Raw genomic sequence first — 19,488 nt, 5'->3', positions numbered from 1 at the left:
ATTTTATATTCCCCATACAATTACAACCCCCTTATTTTGACCCCAATTCCTCCTTTCCCCGCCCCCCCACTTCCCATAGAGGGTTTCTAGTTCATAGTTATTTGTTGATTTTGATATTTTCTTTCTTACAGTTATTCTTTTTCCTGGTCCCTTATTTAAGTTTTCTAGATTCCTGCTATAAGTGAGACCATCCGGTATTTTTCTTTTTCTTTCTGGCTTATTTTGCTGAGCATGATCCCTTCCAGATCCATCCATGTTGCTGCAAATTGCATGTGTTTATCTTTTTTGAATGCTAAGTAATAAATATTCCATGGTGTATATGTACCATATCTTCTTGATCCAGTCATCTATTTTTGGGCATTTGGGTTATTTCCAAAGCTTAGCTATTGTAAATAGTGCTGCTATAAACATGGGGGTTATTGTCTCCTTTCTACACATGAGCTGTTGTCATTTGAATGAGGTCTTTATTGCAGGCCTGTGTTCCTCCCATTCTTCTTTGCCACAAATGTTTAATAAATACTTGTTTCTCTACGTCCTTCGTTAATGCCAGCCAAATGTCCACAGACAGGGACAGTGGAGTTGTAGGGAGACTCGGTTTATTGTTTCCTCCCTCGGCTTTGGTATGAGAAATTGTATCTTCAGTAATTTATTTCACTGGGTTGGATTTTTTTTTTTTTAAGAGAAGACACTTCATGTTTTACTATTTTAAAGGTTAATAAATAACAATATATTCATATTAAAATTTTAAAAAGAACAAAAGGGTAGATATTATATGTCTCCTTTCCCAGTATCTTCTGCCCCATTCCCCTCCCTGGTGTCAGCCCACATGAGCTGTTTCTCATCTAGCTCTCTGAAGATATTTTGAGTCTATACAGATATATTGCATATGTTATTCTTCTGTATAAGCAAGCAAATATATACACGTGTGTGTGTACATGTATATACTTAAGTAATTTCTGACCTTTTACTTCTGTTGCCTTGCACATATATCCTCTTACAGTTAGATACTCTTACTAAATATGATGGTCTAGTTTTTTACAATAATTTATTCATTTACCATCTACAGTTATTGCAGAGCAGTGATATCTAAGCACAGGTAAGAATTTTTAAAATTCTTGTGAACATTGTAAGCAAACATAGTTTAAAGAGTCATCTGGTTCTGACAGGCTTATTAAATGAAAAATAACATCAACTGGCTCCTTCCTTGGTCCCGCCTCTTTTTTGCACCCCATACAGCAATCACTTTCAACTTGTTAAATTAATATTTGTGACCCTATTTCTGAATAACATACTGAGACTATCGCTGCTTCTTGATTTTTCAGATTATGGAAATTCCTATCCCCCACCCATACTTGCAGTCTGTCATTCCCCCAGTATAGTCATGCCATTAAACTGAAGAGTGTTAGTGTTTGCATCATAATACTGTGTGAACTCTGTCAACACCTGAATCACATAATGTATTATGATTATTTATCCTCTTCTGGGTGATGTTTTCTTCATCTTTAAGTGAATGTTGTATTTTGTGTGTTCTTTTTTTTTTAAAGATTTATTTTTTTATTTATACAATACCTGGGGTACAGGCCAGAGGGCATGGGAGGGTGAGAGGATTCACCAAAGGCAGAGTGGGGAGCAGAACAGGCAGATAGACCTAAAGCACTGCTGAGGGGAGCAGCGGGCAAGGCAGGAGAGGTCTGCTGCCCATGCGGGAATTTCCCTGGATGGCCAGGAATCGAACCCACGCTGCAGAGGCTGCAGACAGCTTCACAGTGCTGTGCTCAACCCGCTGTGCCACTGGGAGGCCCTTTTGTGTGTTCTTATTGAACTCCACACACTTTTTTTTTGGTTAATTTTTGTTGGAGACTCACGTGTGTGATCTTCAATTAAATTCTTGGGCTACAATTGAGAGTTGCCCCTCCTACACGTGTTCTGAGCTGCCTCTGGGAGTTGGGGTGTTGGTGGTTCTGCCACTGACCTGGTACACTTTCAGGATATCTGTTGTTACATAGTTGTTCAATGATAATCTGCATTTGTTGCCTCACCAGGGCTTGCTTTTTTGATTGAAAACCTATATAGTGTTCTTTAGATGATCTTGACTTTTCAGAATGCTTTACATATAAAAATCAGCTTCCAGTTCAGTTTACCTTCTCTTTTTCTTTTGAAATTTCCTTCCAAATCTTAGAGCAATACTGTAGACATAAGCTGTGTGAGTATGATCTTGTGTTTTAAGTACCATTTTTTAAGTGCCCTTTTAAATAGAGTATCACTGGAAATGAAGTCCTTGGTCCTGTATTTGTCTCCACTGTGGGAACCCAGGAATCCGTTCTGTGTTCAGTATTTAGATCTGGATTGTCTTTGAGTTATTATCATAATTTGGACAGTAGTGCCTGTTTTCTTCTCTCTGTGACACCTGTTATTTGCATCCTGAATGCACAAGTTTCCTTGTCTTATTGTATCTATTTCCTGTTGTTCCCCCCACCCATGCTGTTTGATTTTCTGTACTTCCCACCTCTTCTTTTGATCTTCTCAGATCTATTACTAGGTTTTGAACACCCAACAACAGCCTTCTGTTTGTTCTTTAAGTAATTTCTTTTTTATAATGTTTCTTTCTTGCTTTAGGGATGTTACATTTTATGTCTTTGATAATGTTAACATTGCTACCTTATGAAAATCCTTATATAGTTTAATTTTTACAGGTTCTGGACTTTACCTTCCATTTTGAGGCTCTCTTTAAATGTCTGGCACCATTATGCTCTTATTTAGGTGTGGGTTGGGAGTCCTGTGTGAGTGAATAGACTGGGTTGTGGGATTTTCTGACAAGGTGTTGATTGTCCATCCTTTCCACTGCCAGGTCTTTAGGCAGGACTGGGCATGGGAGTGCAGCTGTGTATTTGAATTAAGTCTGGTGATCATAATGAAGGCTTTGTTTTATGGTCTTTTCTTACATCTTGGACTTTTTAATTGTTTGAGCAATCACCCCACATTTTCATTTTTTACCAGGACCCACTGTGTATAATTTTCCAACACTTTTCAAGAGCTGTTGTTACCATGGTGATGATGATGAAGGTGATGATACTATGTGGATGACTGACACATGTGGAGAGAAACCTATTAGATTAATAAGTTATTAAGCAATTAAGTGAGAAAAAGTCAGAAAAAGGCTAGATTTATGATATCATTAGGAGAGAGAACTTGTGTTACTCAGTGGTGCTTGTGGGCAAAGTTAGAAGTTGAACTTGGAGATTTATCCATGGGTAAAGGAAGAAGTTCTTTCACAGAAGGACATTGGATAGGCACTGTCTGACAGTCTTTGGGCTAACATAAATTGCCACAGCCTTGCTTGGCTAAATAATAGAACTTGATTTTCTCACAGTCCTGACATCGATGTCATTAGCCAGGGCTTGCTCCCTCTGACAGTTTCAGTGAAGAGCTTCCTAGGGCCCACTGCAACTGCTGAGGGTGTTCCTGCTTGACTTGAGTTAGTTTTAAGTATCAGCTGCTCCAGGCATGTTGCCTTTGAAGACCTGAACAAAATTGAAGATAAGTAATAATTTCTTTTAGTTCTGGTGCAGAGTAGAGTATCTGCCTTTCCTATAGGAGTGAATTAGTGGCACTGAAGTAGCAGTCAGACCAGGGCCCGTCTGCTCAACACATCAGCCAGGAATTTAGCCCTAGTTAGGCAAGAAACCTTTTCTCAGTGGGACAGGATGTGGCCTTTATTCTTTAACAGGTTGTAGTTGGTAGACCAGATGAGCTAATGAAGAAATGAAGATGACAAACAATAATGGCAATGATGTAAACATATCATCTCCTCAGAAATCTCACTGGAGTCGTCATTGTTTTAAGAGTGGAGAATTCCTTTCCCTACAGCTTTGGTGTAGACCTGATATGTCATTGTCGCATCGGGGTTGTGTAAGTTACCATAGAGGCAAATCAGTTACTTCCATCCCATTGTGAACCAACTGTGGGGTTCTTTGCATACCTTCATCACTGTATCTGTTAGGAAGCTCCCTGGGTTTGTTTTGTAATCTTGAGTTTTTCATTGAAAGGATTCAGCAAACCTGATGGTTTTGCATTCTGTGTGCTGATGAAATCTCTGCAGCGTGTTAAGGCAGCCGTTAATGGGAAAAGGACATAGATGAAAATTAATCCTTTGAAACATTTGAGAAATCTTACGCTAAAGGGACAGACTTATTAAGGGCATCTGTTTCAGTAGTGGGTGCAGTTATTATGGCAAAAATGCTTTTATTTCCGTATGTGATATTACTTTATACTTTTAGACTGATTATTCCATGCTTGTGTTTTTCCCCCCTCCCATTTTATATTTGGCTAAATATTTGAATTAGTCTGGGGCACTTAGTAAGATTTTTGAAGTATTCTGTCATGTGTTGTTTGTCACTACATATATAGAAAATGAGAGAGGATGAGGAGGTAGAGAATAAAAGGTGTTCAATGGAAAAGTCTTGCTGTTGCAAAATCTTGCATCTTGCCAGTGAGTCCTAATTTCCTTTAGAAACCAACTAAGCTTGCTGCAGCTGTCAGATGTGGGGTCAGTGAGAGGTGGAGCAAAGTCTCCTGTTATGTTCCTGTTCTGTTTTGATAAGTAGTTTCATTTGGGATAATCTAATCTCTGTGCTTCTCTGACATTCTCTGTTGAAGTCTTCAGATTTTAATGGTAGTATCGTATACCATTTCTTTGTCAAGATCCTTTCATTGCATTGGTTGGATGTTACTCCACTATCTTTATTTTGATTTCTTGCCCTGAAAATTACTTCCTTTTCAATTATCTAGATATGTTTAGGGCTGCCTTACTCAATATAGTTGATTTTCTGTGAAAGAGATGTAATCTTGTGGCATCAGAGAAAGTGGTTATGAAGCCTGAATTGGAAGACTTTTTTCAATCAGACAATATTAGCTAATTCTGTTCTGCTAATTCTGTTCAGTCTAATTATAGACTGGCTCTTGGTGAAAGAATTTGGAACATGAAAAGCAACAGCTTTTCACTAAATGGAATATAATGATTAGTATTTGTGGGATCTTCCCCTCTCCCTTTGTATCTGCTTCTCTCACTTCATCTCTCTTTGTTCTTGATTTTTTTTGAGTACTGTAATAATTCATTCCAAAAGTGTCGGTCATATGTTGGCTTTTAACCATTTGTGTCACAGAGTATCCTGTTACTGTGGGTGGATTAATTTATTAGAGGTGATTAGTATGGTGGTACGTGGTTTGGTAGTGATTAACAATAATACAGCATGAACTAAGAAATGATCATCAGGGGCCTCCCCGGTGGCGCAGCGGTTGAGCGCTGGGTTGCAAGCTGCCCGCGGCCTTTGCGGCGCCGGTTCGATCCCCGGCTGCTCCCCGGCCACCGGAGGAGGGTCCCACATGGCGCGCAGACCTCTCCTGCCGCCCGCTGCTCCCCTCAGCAGTGTACTTCGGTCCTTCTGCCTGCTCTGCTCTCCGCTCTGGCTCTGGTGAATTCTCTCACCCTCCCGCGCTTCTGACTGTACACAGTGCATGTATAAACAAAAACAAACAAATAAAGAAAGAAAGAAAAAAAACATGCCTCTATATAAAAAAAAAAAAAAAGAAAAGAAATGATCATCAGTTTGTGCCATAAGACTGGGCCTGAAGTACTTGTTTTGCATAAATATCGATTCAGATATTTGAATTCAGGTAAATGTTTTGTCATAATATACCAATGTTGATTACCTTAAAATATTTTTGTTGGGCCTCCCTGGTGGTGCAGTGGGTTGAGCACAGTGCTATGGAGCTGTCTCCAGCCTCTACAGCATGGGTTTGATTCCCTGCTGACCAGGGAGATACCCACATGGCACGGCAGACCTCTCCTGCCTCACCTGCTGCTCCCTTCAGCAGTTCTTTCAGTTTGTCTGCCTGTTCTGCTCCCTGCTCTGTCTCTGGTGAATCCTCTCACCATTCTGTGCCTCTGGCCTGTACCCCAGCTCTTGTAAAAATAAAATAAAATAAAATGAGATGAAAGGAAATGAAATAGTTAATGTCTCATTTTTCTGGGACGCAACAATATTTGTTAATTACATACTTCTTGTGTACATATGTATTCAACCAATAACTTCAACACCAGTTCTGTCAGTCCTGTTAATGTCATAAGACTGACCTGCTTGTATTTAGCAATGCTGGCATGGAGTTGTGAGTGGGGTAGTCCTGGGTAATGGAAAACTGGTGGGAATGTGTTCCCAATAACATTCGAAAGGCATTTTCCTTCATTTTTGGCAGACCCAAATTCTAGGTTGGCAGCAGTGAATTGAAGATTTACTTCTTCATAATTCACTAAGAGTGACCATGTCTTCCTCTGATCAGAAGGTGTGACTCATGGTGTGTGATTTATGTACTATTGAGTCTTATGAAGAAAGCAAATCTGTTAATAACGAATTAGGAATATACTCAGATTGTTCAGCCGAGCAGAATATTTTTCAGTAGCACTAGGCTGGCCATCAGGAGGTCTGACACAGGTTCTGCTTGGTTCCTGTGGAACTCCTGCTTGATCTCTGTGGAGAGGTTTCTTCATTTATGGAGAGAGTACATTGGAATATCATACCTTTGATGTCTCCTTTTGTTTTAAACATTCTGTGGTTTTATTTAAAGTGAGGATACTATACATAGAGAACCCCAAAAACTCCACAGAAAAGCTAATTCAACTCATCAATCAGTTCAGTAAAGTGGCAGGATACAAAATCAACACGCAAAAGTCAGTAGCCTTCCTATACACAAACAATAAATCTGAAGAAGAAGAAATCAAAAAAACCATCCCTTTTGTTATTAAAACAAAAAAAATCAAATATTTGGGAATAAATCTAACAAAAGAGGTAAAGGACCTATACAAAGAAAACTATAAAACACTGTTAAAAGAAATAGAAGAAGACACAAAGAAATGGAGAGACATCCCCTGCTCATGGATTGGAAGAATAAACATTATTAAAATGGCCATCCTTCCAAAAGCAATATACAGATTCAATGCTATTCCAATCAAAATTTCAATGTCATTCTTCAAAGAAATAGAACAATTATTGATGAAATTCATATGCAATCACAAAAAACCCCGAATAGCCAAAGCTCTCCTGAAAAAAAAAAAGAAGGGAATGGAGGCATCACACTCCCAGACTTCAACCTATACTACAAAGCCATAATCATCAAAACTGCATGGTATTGGAACAAGAACAGACATACAGACCAATGGAATCGAATAGAAAATCCAGAAATAAACCCACAGATTTATGGTCAACTAATCTTTGACAAAGGAGCAAAGAATATGCATTGGAGCAAAGAAAGTTTGTTCAATAAATGGTGCTGGGAAAACTGGGTCGCTACATGCAAAAGAATGAAGCTTGACCACTACCTCACACCATACACAAAAATCAACTCAAAATGGATTAAAGAACTAGACATAAGACCTGAAACCATAAAATATATAGAAGGAAATATAGGCAAAACACTACGTGATTTGCACATCAAAGACATCTTTACAGACACATCACCCAAAACAGTGATAGTGAAGGCAAAGATAAACAGCTGGGACTACATCAAATTAAAGAGCTTTTGCACAGCAAAAGAGACAATAACAAAAACAAAGAGAAACCCCACCGACTGGGAGAACATTTTTGCACCCAACACTAATGATAAAGGACTGATCACAAAAATCTGCAAAGAGCTGATGAGACTCAACAACAACAAAGAAAATAATCCAGTCAAAAAATGGGCAGAAGAGCTAAAAAGAAACTTCTCTGAAGAGGAAATGCAAATGGCCAACAGGCATATGAAAAAATGTTCAACATCACTTGTCATCAGGGAAATGCAAATCAAAACTACCATGAGATACCATCTTACACCAGTGAGAATGGCACATATTAAAAAAACTAGCAACAACAAATGTTGGCGAGGGTGTGGAGAAAAAGGAACTCTTCTGCACTGTTGGTGGGAGTGCAAACTGGTCCAACCACTGTGGAAAGCTGTGTGGAGATTTCTGGACCTACTAAACAGAGCTTCCATATGATCCAGCAATTCCACTCCTAGGTATTTACCCAAAGGACACAGAAACATCAATTCCAAAGAACACCTGCACCCCTATGTTTATAGCAGCACTGTTTAAAATAGCTAAGCTTTGGAAACAACCCAAATGCCCAAAAATAGATGACTGGATCAAGAAGATGTGGTACATATATACCATGGAATATTACTCAGCATTCAAAAAAGATAAACACATGCAATTTGCAGCAACATGGATGGCGCTGGAAGGGATCATGCTCAGCGAAATAAGCCAAAAAGAAAAAGAAAAATACCGGATGGTCTCACTCATAGCAGGAATCTAGAAAACTTAAATAAGGGACCAGGAAAATGAATATAAGAAAGTGAAAATCAAAATCAACAAACAACTATGAACCAGAGACACTTTTAGGGGGGCGGGGGTGGGAGGGGAGGGATTGGGGTCAGAATGGGGGGGCTGCAATTGTATGGGGAATATAACAATAAAATTTATAAAAAAAAAAAATGAGGATACTTTTCCTAAATCTTTTCTTCCTAATGATACTTTTGGATTTGACATTTTGAAAAAAAGTTATGACTGTGGTCAAATTTAGTTTGACTACTTTGAAGACAGTTTGTAAAATTTGGCTCTATATTCTTGAAATAAATATTTCAAGCTATATGTGACTATTTCGTTATTCCTGGTTTTTCTTTTGGTAACTGGACAGCCTGTGATGTTAACACGCTTGGGTAATTGCCATCAGTGGCTCTGCAGTAAGCGACGTGGGCTTTGGCTGATTTTGTGTTAGCACACTATATCATGGAATACCACTAAGAAAGTTGAAAGGATATTTTAGAAATTATTTAATCTATCTCCCTCATTTAGTAGCTAGGGAATATACCCCAAAATATTTGCTAATTTATGGACTTAATGTGTATCAGAAAAAGAACATTGATCATAATCTCATCTGTTTTTTTTTTTTTTTCAATATGTGAACCTAGTAAGTAGCCTCCTTTTTAAAGGTCAGGTTTTAAATACAGTTTAAACAGTCTCTTCAATGATGTACAAAATACTCCGATGAAGAATGAAATGGCACTTGAATGGCACTTGTCTTGCCAAATATATTTGGCCTTCTAATCCTGTCCTTTCTAGTTCTTTATTTCCTTATTTGTTTGGTTTACATTATAATATAAGGCACTGTTTGAGATAAATATGTTCAATGGTAAATACAATTTTTTTAAAGATTTATTTATTTATGCATATAAGAACTGGGGTACAGGCAAGAGATGTGGGGGTGAGAGGATCCACCAGAGACAGAGTGGGGAACAGAACAGGCAGATTGAGTGAAATACATTGCTGAGGGGTGCAGCGGGCAAGACAGGAGAGGTCTGCCTCACCAGGTGGGTTTCTTCCTGGCCAGGGATTGAATATGTGCTGCAGAGGCTGTGGATTGCTTCATAGTGCGGTGCTTAACCCCTTGCGCCACCAGGGAGACCCGTAAATACAATTTTACTTTCCCAAATTGAACTACTGCAATTAGAGAGATAGCAAAACCTCTCCACTGTTTTTTTTTTCCTTACCTTCTCGTGTATATTAGTGTTGGAAAATACTATCATTATTTCCCCAATAGACTAGGGGAAGACAGGCAGTGAACAGTAAATACAAAACTAAGCAGTGATAGATGCTTGGAATAAAAATAAAGCATGATCAGTGGCCACTGATGAGTTTGTGCTGTTATTGGTCCATCCATCCTTCCTTCCTTCCTTCCATCAATCCATCCATCCATCCATTCATCCGTGTATCATGGGCAGGGGAAGGACTATGCACTATTGAGCTATGATCCTGGAGCAATATTTAGAAGTAATGGGTGTTTTATATCTGGAGCAACATGACATCATGGGTGTTTATCACTTTTGTGTGGAATGTAAAGGGGGTTTAGGATGGCCCCAAGAGTCTAGAGGCAAATCCAGACACACTAGTATCTAATGTCAGACATTTGCCCATTTGCATTAAGCAGCTACTTTTTGTTCCCCTCTCCTCAGTGCCTCTCAACTGTTCATCTACTTTCTGTCTCTGGATTTGCCTCTGTTGAGCATGTCATATAAATTGGATCAGGTCCTATGTGACCTTCGTGTCTGGCTTCTTTTACTTGGTTTATTGTTTCAAAGTTCATGCATGTTGTGGCTTGGATTAGCACTTCATGACTGCCAAGGATAAATAACGTCCACTGTGTGGATGCTGCTGCCTTTTGTTTACCCATTCGTCATGACCATTTGTCTTGTTTTTGCTTTTGGCTATTGATAGTGCTGGTGTGATTGACATGGTTTGGCAGCACATATACAAAGAATTGGCATGATGCGGAGGTTAGCATGGCTCTTGCATGAGGATGACATTCAGATTTGTAAAGTGTTCCGTATCTGTAAAAAATATGCTGATACATTCTCATAAAAACTTGTATAATTGTTTGTTTCTACTCAATGCTTTGAGTATAAACTAGGAGTGAAATACTTGGGTCATTTGGTAACTGTATTTAATTTTTTGAGGACTGCTCAACGGTTTTGCACAGTGCTGCACCATTTTACATTCTCATAAGCAGTACCGAGAGTTTCTGTTTCTCTATATCTTTGCCGACACTTACTACTTTCTGTGTTTATTAAAGCCATCCCAGTGCATGTGAGTGATCTTGACTTGGATTTTCATAACAGCGAATCCTGTTGAGCATCTGTGCATCTTTAGAGAAATGTCTATTTGAATTTTCTGTTTAAAATTTTAGTTGTTTATCTTTTTTCTTTATATTCTAGATAATGGTCCTTTATCGGAAATAATTGTTTGCAAATATTTGGTGGGATGTCTTTTTGCTTTCTTGACAGTGTCCTTTATGGACAAAAATTTTAAAATTTGTTGAAGCCCAATTTTTGTATTTTTTTACATTGTTAGTGGTTGTAGTGTCATGTTTTTAGTCCAAGGTTACAAAGAGCTGCATATATTTTTCTTTCACCAGTTTCAAAGTTTGAGCTTTCACATTCAGGTATTTGATACATTTGGAGCTAATTTTTCTGTGTCATGTAAGATAAGGTTCCAGATTCATTCTTTTGCATGTGGGTCCTCTTGTCCCACCACCATTAGCTGATCACCATTTGTTCAGTTGCTATTGAGTTGCCTTGTCACTGTTGTCAAAAGTCATTTGATTATAGATATATGGGTTTATTTTTGGACTGACATTTTCTATTTTCCATTGAAATAAATATATGTCTCTATGCCAATATCACACTGTTTTGATTACTGCAGCTTTGTGTACTAAGTTTCGAAATTGGGAAGTATATAAGTTCCAGTTCTCTGATGAAAACCTCCATCCTGTCCATTTCTCCCCACCTGTATTTTCTTGAACATTCTTGAACATTTAAATCACACATATTTTAAACTCATTGAAAACTAATATTTGTATGATATGTGGGTATTTTTCTCTTATTTTCTCATTTTTAAAAATTAGTTATCTCTGATAATTTTGTATCAAAAGCCCATCATTGGGTCTGAAAATTGGATAGGCTTTATAGAACATTAGCATTCTCCAAAGATAATTCTTCTGTTCTTTACCATGATGGTAGTAGATTTGTTGGTTGTCCACCTTAATCCAGCATGTCTCAGACTTTGTTAGGCAGTACATAGTATGTATGTATTACTGCAGAAGTAATACAAAATAAGAGGTCCGGGGTAGTAGAATAAAGCATTGCCTCTATGTCTTAATTTAGGTTCACAATAGCTAAATGCCCTGAGGGATAACACCAGACCCCACCTCTCAGTATGGTTTCCCTTTCATTTCTTTTTGACACAGCCCTCCCCAGTGCTTTTTAAACAGAACAATTTTTGTTTTTAAATAGCTTTTCTCTTTGTTTTTAGTTGCAAGATTGGTGTGCCACAAACCACGGAATCATTCACTGGTGCACAAGTCAATGGCTTTATTATTCTGTAAACAAAGGAACAGATCATGATTTAGTTTCTTTTTTCTTTCAGGAAAAACATAAACAAGAATTGGAAGACATGAGGAAAGCTGGTCACGAAGCCCTCAGCATTATTGTGGATGAATATAAGGTAGCTTTGACAGTCTGTTTCCTTTATTCTTCCCCATTTTGGCACACTTTAGGAAATCTACATATGTAGGCCCGTGCAAACATGCACAAAGTAGAATTGTGGTATAGTCTGATTTTGGTGATAGAATTCTTTCAGGTGGTTAGTGGGTGCTTATTGAAGTTGTACTTGGCAGATCAAAAGGGTGTTGCTAGATGGAGCTCTGTGTTTGAGAAGTTATAAAGAAGAAATACTACTATAGAATTAATTGCTAGCTTAGCTTTTTTGGTCTCTACTGTGGTTCCACCTCTTATAGTGAGGAAAAAAAAAAAAGTTTAGCATGATATGAATCTGAAAGACGCTGTATGCTTTATTTCCCTCAAACAGATTTATATTAACAGAATCATGGTGGATATATCAGGATACACACAGTATTATTCCTCTGATTCTGTGCCTGCATAAGCTTAATCGAACTTAATCATTTTAGCAAATTGGGAGTTTAATGACAAAATCTATTTTCTCTGTAAATTCATGTTAGATCATTTCTCTCCAAAACTAATAGAGGAATACATTCTTATTGATATTGAAGGCAAACACTATTTCCCTAGAGGTAACCACTGTTAGTTTGGTATGCATCCTTCTAGAGGTTTTTCTCCATATTTCCATGAGAGAGAGTGTCTGTATAGAGACACACACACACACACACTCAATAAAAATTATACATATGTGCTAAATAGTTTTGATTTCCTTTTATAGATATATTACTCTGTTTTATTGTGTCATTTACTTAGTATGACTTAGAGATATTTTCATGTCAGTACATACAAATATATCCTATTTTTGTCACTGTTCTATTGTAGTCCACTCTGTGTGTGTGTGTGTGTGTGTGTTTATGTAAGTAGGCATTTAGTTTGATTTTGATTGTTCATTATTACACTGCATGTTTAAGAAATATTCTGTCACATATGGAATAGAGATTTTTTTGTTGATTAAACTTCATCCTTATACTTGATAGCAGGTGATGTCATTTTAGTTAGCTGTTAATTTAGATGTAACAAGTTATTTGAATAAAAAGTAGATAAAGAAACAGATCCAGAGTTAATTTAAGTAAAAGTCTTTTTTTAATACCAAAGTAGCTTCATGGAAGTGTCTTGGGACATGAGAGATCATTTTGTGACAACACCATATACAGAAACTTCTGTCATTGATGGCGAGGTCATTACGAGTGTCTGGTTTTTACAGCTGTGATTATTGGCTCTTTTTATAATGGGAATTTTTATTTCTACTAATATAAACCAGCTTTGCAGTTACTGAGTTTGAGAAAAGTAGAGGGATTTTTTAAAATCTTTTTTTTTCTGTGAGATTAAGCATGGGAAGGATTAATTCTCCTGACTAAGCGATTTGATTTTGAATGAATTTAAATTTTACTTAATTTATTCATGAATTCTACATTGAATGTTATGGAGGTATTAACATTGTGTTCCTATTTTTTTTAAATAACTCAATATTTGATGTTTTAGGACCTTTTTGGGTTCTAATTCTGTGTTTCTTTTGCTGAAAACATGTTTATTATATATTACTTTCAGTACTGGGAATTAATGAGGTTAAAAGCATATGTAAAAACTTTGCAAATGTTATTTTGCAAATTTTATTTTGAAGAGACTTGGTTGAGAATTGTTCCAAACCTCTTTGTCTAGTATCATTATTGGACATTCATTTGGAAAAGAGGATTTCAAAGCTACAGACATTAGATATTCTGATTTGCTAAAAAGAATTAGGAACCAAATTAAGTCACTTAAAAAGTTATATTTAACCTGTCATGATAATTATAGTGGATTAACAGTTAGACTATAAAAGTTCTTTTATAGCAGGGATCTTCAGTGTGAAGAGATTTCATTCAGCTCTCTATGTTGATTGAGTTTCACATTTGCATGATGATAATAGAGTACTGTGAGGAGGAATAACATCTTATATATGGATTACCATGTAAGATTTTACTATGCAGGTGTTTGGGAAACATACTGAAAATCTACTCCATAGAAGTAAAGTAATCCAGAGAGGAAAAGAGGAGGTGCTATTTGTGTGGTAGGTTAGATATGTTTATAACAGAAGTGTTGATTTGTGGCACACTAGAGAACAATAAAATAATATTTTTTTTTCCATTCTAAAATCAAGCATGAGTAGTTCATGTGATAATTATTTTAATGTGTGTCTCTTTTCTCTAGAGAGCAACTTTTTCATTGATCTCTTTTTAGGCTTTATTCTGTTGAAATATATAAACATTTTCATGGATGATTTGTTAATTATTAGATAACTCAAAATGAACCAATTCCAACCTCAAGTTACTGTGGACACAAAAGTAGTGTGAACATGCTCTTTGCATATATTACTAATTGAACAATTATTATCAGCTTCCCTGTGTTTGCGAGGGACTGTTGTAGATATGACCTTGAGCAAATCAACAGATTGTTGCTCCAATGGAATATCTGTTCCACAGCCACCCACCCTTGGTGTGCACATGCTCTAAATAGGAGGTGTGGGACCCCCCAAAACCATAGCTTTCTTGGATTTTGACTTGATTTTCATGGCTTCACATTTCTTCTCTCTTACCTCAGCAGATCTTTATTCAGAGACGCAGTTAGACTAGAGAAGTCTGCTGCCATCCTATCACTCACTAGTCTAGATTTTTAGGGAGCTTACATTCTCCTGTTTCTCTTGGATTAGAAGTGATTGGTCACTTTTTTTTTCTTCAACTTCAGTTAAGATATTGTCAAGGAGTTTGAAAAACATTTTGTTAGAAAAGATAGTAGAAAATACCAAGTAAAGTAAAAACAAAAATGACAGAACCCTGAAAACATAAACTATAGGAAGGTATGCATTATTAATGTATATTAGAACATATTTTCCCCTATTGCTACTGATTAAAAAAAAAAACTGGGCATTTATATAAAACAGACATTAGACCTTGAAAGTTAGTAAGAGGAGGCATCTGACAAGGAACCCTGGGGTCCCGGTGACTATTTGACACCCAGTTCCTGGACTTTCTTTTTTCCTTCATTTTCCCAAGAGGGCCTGGTGGTGAAGTAAGCAATCTAGAAGTACCAGTGAACATGGACAGTAGACTTTAAAAAAACCCTGCTCTCACCCAAAACCCAGGACATCTCCACCTCTCAAGACAGAATATTGTTAGGTAATGACCACTCTCCTTCCACCAAACCACACGGAAACTGCAGTCCCGTCTACTCTTCCTGACAAAGGCTAGTTATAGCTGTATCAAGGCACCTTCCTCATCCCTTAGCAGGTATCAGGGAAGGCTGAGTGGGAACCAGAACCATCAGTGTCACTGGGAAGCAAGACCCCTCTAGGATTCAGGGTCAAGGTAGATGTCGTAGAAGCTTAGGTGCTCACCCAGCTCGGTGGTCATGAGACCCTCGTCTCCTTCCCTGTTGTCCAGGTGTCCAGGGAGGTTTAATGGAGATACAGGATATTCACTTCTACTCAGTGTAGCAAGACTTTCCTCTGCAGAGTCAGTGGAGCCACGTGCAAGTGATGAGGTGGCTCCTGCCAGCCAGAATGATGTCATTTGAGGGCCTGTGGGAAGCTCAGCTCTCAAACATGTCCAGCAAGAATGAGATCACCTCAAGAGTATATAATAGTAATAATGCTATTACATGGACCTTGGGTGCCTTGGTGGTGGTGTAGTAACAACACCTGAAGAGGAGATCCTGTACCTCAAAAACACAAACATTTTAAGCCAAAATTACTTCAAAAAAATAAATCTGAGCATTCCCACTCTCAAAAATAACCTACCAAATCATACCTAGTAGGCAGACTCTACTTTTGAATAGCAGGGGAAAGGAAACCTATATGAACATGCTTGAAACAAATAAACAAAATTTAAAAATTTCAGTAAAGGAAGGCACACTCAGCAGAGTGATTACCTTGAGAGGAACCAATGGAAATTTTAAAACTGAAAAAAAAAATAGCCAAACTTAAAAACTTAGTGGATGTGCTCAATGTCAGAATGGAGAAACAGAGGAAGTAGTTAGTAAACTCGAAATGAGTAAACACAGCCCTTTTGAGCAATAGAAAATAGATGAAAACAAATGAACAGGGACTTAGTGATACATGGGAATGTAACAAAAGATCTAAAATTTTATCAGAGTCCAGGGAGGAGAGGAGAAAAGAGGGTGGAAAAATTATTCAAAGAAATAATGGCCAAAATTCCCCTAAATTTGGCGAGACATAAAATTATATATTCAAGAAGCTGAATGAACTCCAAACATAAAAAGCCTACATCATAGCACACTTATTATTTATTGTTAATTTTTATATATCAATAGGGTTGATTCATAGTACCTACATTTTGAATCCCAATGTTTCTGTGAGGCTGAATTTTGAATAAGACTGACGTTTAAATGGGTGGACTTTTTAAAAAATGGAGACATAATTGACAGGATAGTTTCAGGTACTACCTAATGATTGTATATATTCATTGTGAAATGATCACCACAATAATGTACTTAACTCTTGTCACCATACATAGTTACAAAAGTTTTTCTTGCAATGAGAACTTCAAATATTTACTCTCTTAGCACCTTTCAAATATGCAGTGCATAATTAACTGTAGTCATCATGGTGACTGACTTATTTTATAACTGGAAGGTTGTACATATTGACCCTCTGACCCATTCCACCACACCCCCCCCGGAACTCCATCTTCAGCTTCTGCACCTACCACTATATTGTCTGTCTCTATAATCTTTTTGGATTGAGATTTCACATATCCGGTAACATGTAGGTGAGGTCATATGGTGTTTGTTTTACTCAGTCTAATATATTTCACTTAGCATAATGCCCTCAAGGTTCATCATGTTGTTGGAAATGGCAAGACTTCAATCTTTTTAATAGTTGAAGAAGATTCCACTTTACACCATACACACACACACACACTTTTTTTTTTTAAAGATTTATTTATTTTATGGTTTATTTCTAGTTTGATGCCTTCATGGTCAGAAAAGATGGTTGATATGATTTCAATCTTGGTGTATCTGTTGATGTTTGTCTTGTGCCCCAGTATGTGATCGATCCTGGAGAATGATCCGTGTGCGCTTGAGAAAAATGTGTACTCCGTTTTTTTTGGGTTTAGTGTTCTATAGATGTCTGTTAAGCCCAATTGCTCTAGGCCCTTATTTAGAGCTTTAGTTTCTTTACTTATTTTTTGTCTTGTTGATCTATCCATTGTTGATAGTGGTGTGTTGAAGTCTCCCACTACGTATGTGTTTTCTCTGATGTCTGTTTTCAGAGAAGACAACAGTTGTCTGATATATTTTGGTGCTCCTTCGTTTGGTGAGTATATGTTAATGATATTTATTTATAAAAGCACTGGGTACAGTCAGATGTGCGGGAGGGTGAGAGGATTCACCAGAGCCAGAGCAGGGAACAGGACAGGCAGATTGACGAAATACACTGCTGAGGGGAGCAGCGGGTGGCAGGAGAGGTCTGCGTGCCTTGTGGGACCTTCACTGGTGGCTGGGGATCGAACCTGTGCTGCAGAAGCTGCGGGCAGCCTTGCAACCCAGCGCTCAACTCTGTGCCACCGGGGAGGCCCCACACATTTTTTTAAAATCCATTTTGCATCAGTGGATACTTAGGTTGTTCCCATGTCTTGGCTGTTGTAAATAATGCTGCCATGAACACGGGCGTTCATATATCTTTTCAAGTTAGTGTTTTTGTTTTCTTTGGATAAATGCTGGATCATATGGTAAGCTCTATTTTTAACATTTTGCAGAACCTTAATGCTTTTTTCCATAGTGGCTGTACCAATTTGCATTCTTCCCACCAGTGCAGAGGAAGGGCTTCCTTTTCTCCACTTCCTCACCAGCACTTGTTACTGCCTGTCTTTCTGATGATAACAGTACTAAAATGTGTGAAGTGATGTCTCCTTCTGGTTGTGATTTGCGTTTCCCTGATGATTAATGATGTTGCACATCTTTTCAAGTACCTGTTAGCCATCAGTTGGGTTAGTGACTATCAGAGTCTCTTCCCATTTTTTAAGTGGAATTGTTTCTTTATTTGCAGTTGAGTTGGATGCGTTCTTTATATATTTTGGATATATATTTGGGTACATGCATGTGCTTGACTGGTTTAAAGTCAGGCTCTCTCTGCCATCTCTCTTCCCTGGTTACCCCTTTGCACTTCTGGTTTGTCTGTGTTTTACCATATCTAGCTGTTAGTTTCCGTTAATTTCTACCTTAATGCTCTGTTGGTTGGGCAGTGTTGTGGAATATCCATTCATTGGCCTTCTGCTCCAAGTGTAGTTGCCCCTTTTCCGGGGTAGTTTGTGTGGCAGAGCCCCTTCCCTACCATGCACTGCACTGTGGACAGGCACTGAAAGGGTGGGTGTCTCTCTGTCATTCACTGTCTTCTTCACCCAGATGCACCTTTTGGAGTCAGAACTGTGTTTGACGGGGAGTAAGGTGGGTCCTATATCCACCACTGTCTGCTGCCACTGCTCCATTCAGAATTTCAAATTTGGATTCACCTTGAATTAGTCCTGTATTTAAAGGATTAGCTGACCTCATCAAGTTGGAATTGAGTTTATGTGAATGGGATTGTCCAGTGTTTACAGCTGTTGAATATCCCTGTAATAATTCTGCTTCAGGAATCTAGGGGAGATGGGAACTACCTTTCACTTTTGAGTTCAACAGAGCAGCTGTCTAGCCATTCAGAGCTTTGCAGAAATGGAAGAATGCTTTCTTTTCCCTTTGCCCTGTCCAGATGATACAAACCTCCTGTGGCATGGAGCTAATGATGTTCACTAGCTGCCCAAGCTACCGGGAAGATCTTTTACACTGTAAGTTTGGGGAAATGCTGACACAGTTCTGCAAAGCTCAGCTGTGAAGTATCTAGGTCTTGTGTCCCAGCCTCCCACTGTCCTTTCCAACTTTCTGTACATTTGTTAAATAAATCCTCTTCAATTTGCTGGGATCATCAAACTTTTTTCAGTCCTGACATTTCTTCATCTCACTTTATTGACAGAACTCAGTGGTTTGTTTACATCATCTTGTCCTAGAAGAGTACCTCAGACCTTGGATCCTTGCTGATAATTTTGTTTTTCAAAAACGTCCTGTTCTTTTGCATGAACACATTCTATTATTGTACTTTGTATGAGTTATAGAAAATGGTGCTGGATTTTATTTAATTATAGTACCATGGCTTCAAATATTAATTTAAACCTTAACAATCTAAATGCCAGTCTTATCTTTTTATGTTGAGAATCAGATTTAAATAAAGCACACCTCAATTCCTAGTACATTTTGGTTTGCATATGGTGTTGTGAACTTAACACCATTCAACTGAAGTAGCACTTTTAAAGTTCCCAAATGATGTGATTAGCAGTTTCCTATTAAAAATAGAAATAAACT

General features: G+C 37.8%; 1 protein-coding gene across 6 annotated transcripts in view; it reads left to right on the top strand.

The window, feature by feature from the left end:
* CCDC91 (coiled-coil domain containing 91) overlaps positions 1–19,488 on the top strand; it is a gene marked incomplete at both ends in the record, with an annotated part of 199,459 nt that overhangs the window by 48,961 nt on the left and 131,010 nt on the right. For 5 of the 6 annotated variants that reach the window (XM_084255107.1, XM_084255106.1, XM_084255110.1 and 2 more), the window contains one exon: positions 12,008–12,085. The exons of the other annotated variant lie outside the window; for it this stretch is intronic. In XM_084255107.1, coding sequence (XP_084111233.1) covers positions 12,008–12,085 — 78 coding nt within the window. The remainder of the gene's footprint in view (positions 1–12,007; positions 12,086–19,488) is intronic. 6 annotated transcript variants of the gene reach the window in all.

This window comes from Talpa europaea, assembly GCF_964194135.1.
Source record: "Talpa europaea genome assembly, chromosome: 15".
In the NCBI taxonomy this organism is placed as follows: Eukaryota; Metazoa; Chordata; class Mammalia; order Eulipotyphla; family Talpidae; genus Talpa; species Talpa europaea.
Note: the sequence above shows the minus strand (reverse complement) of the source record. Positions and strands in the feature narration are given on the sequence as shown.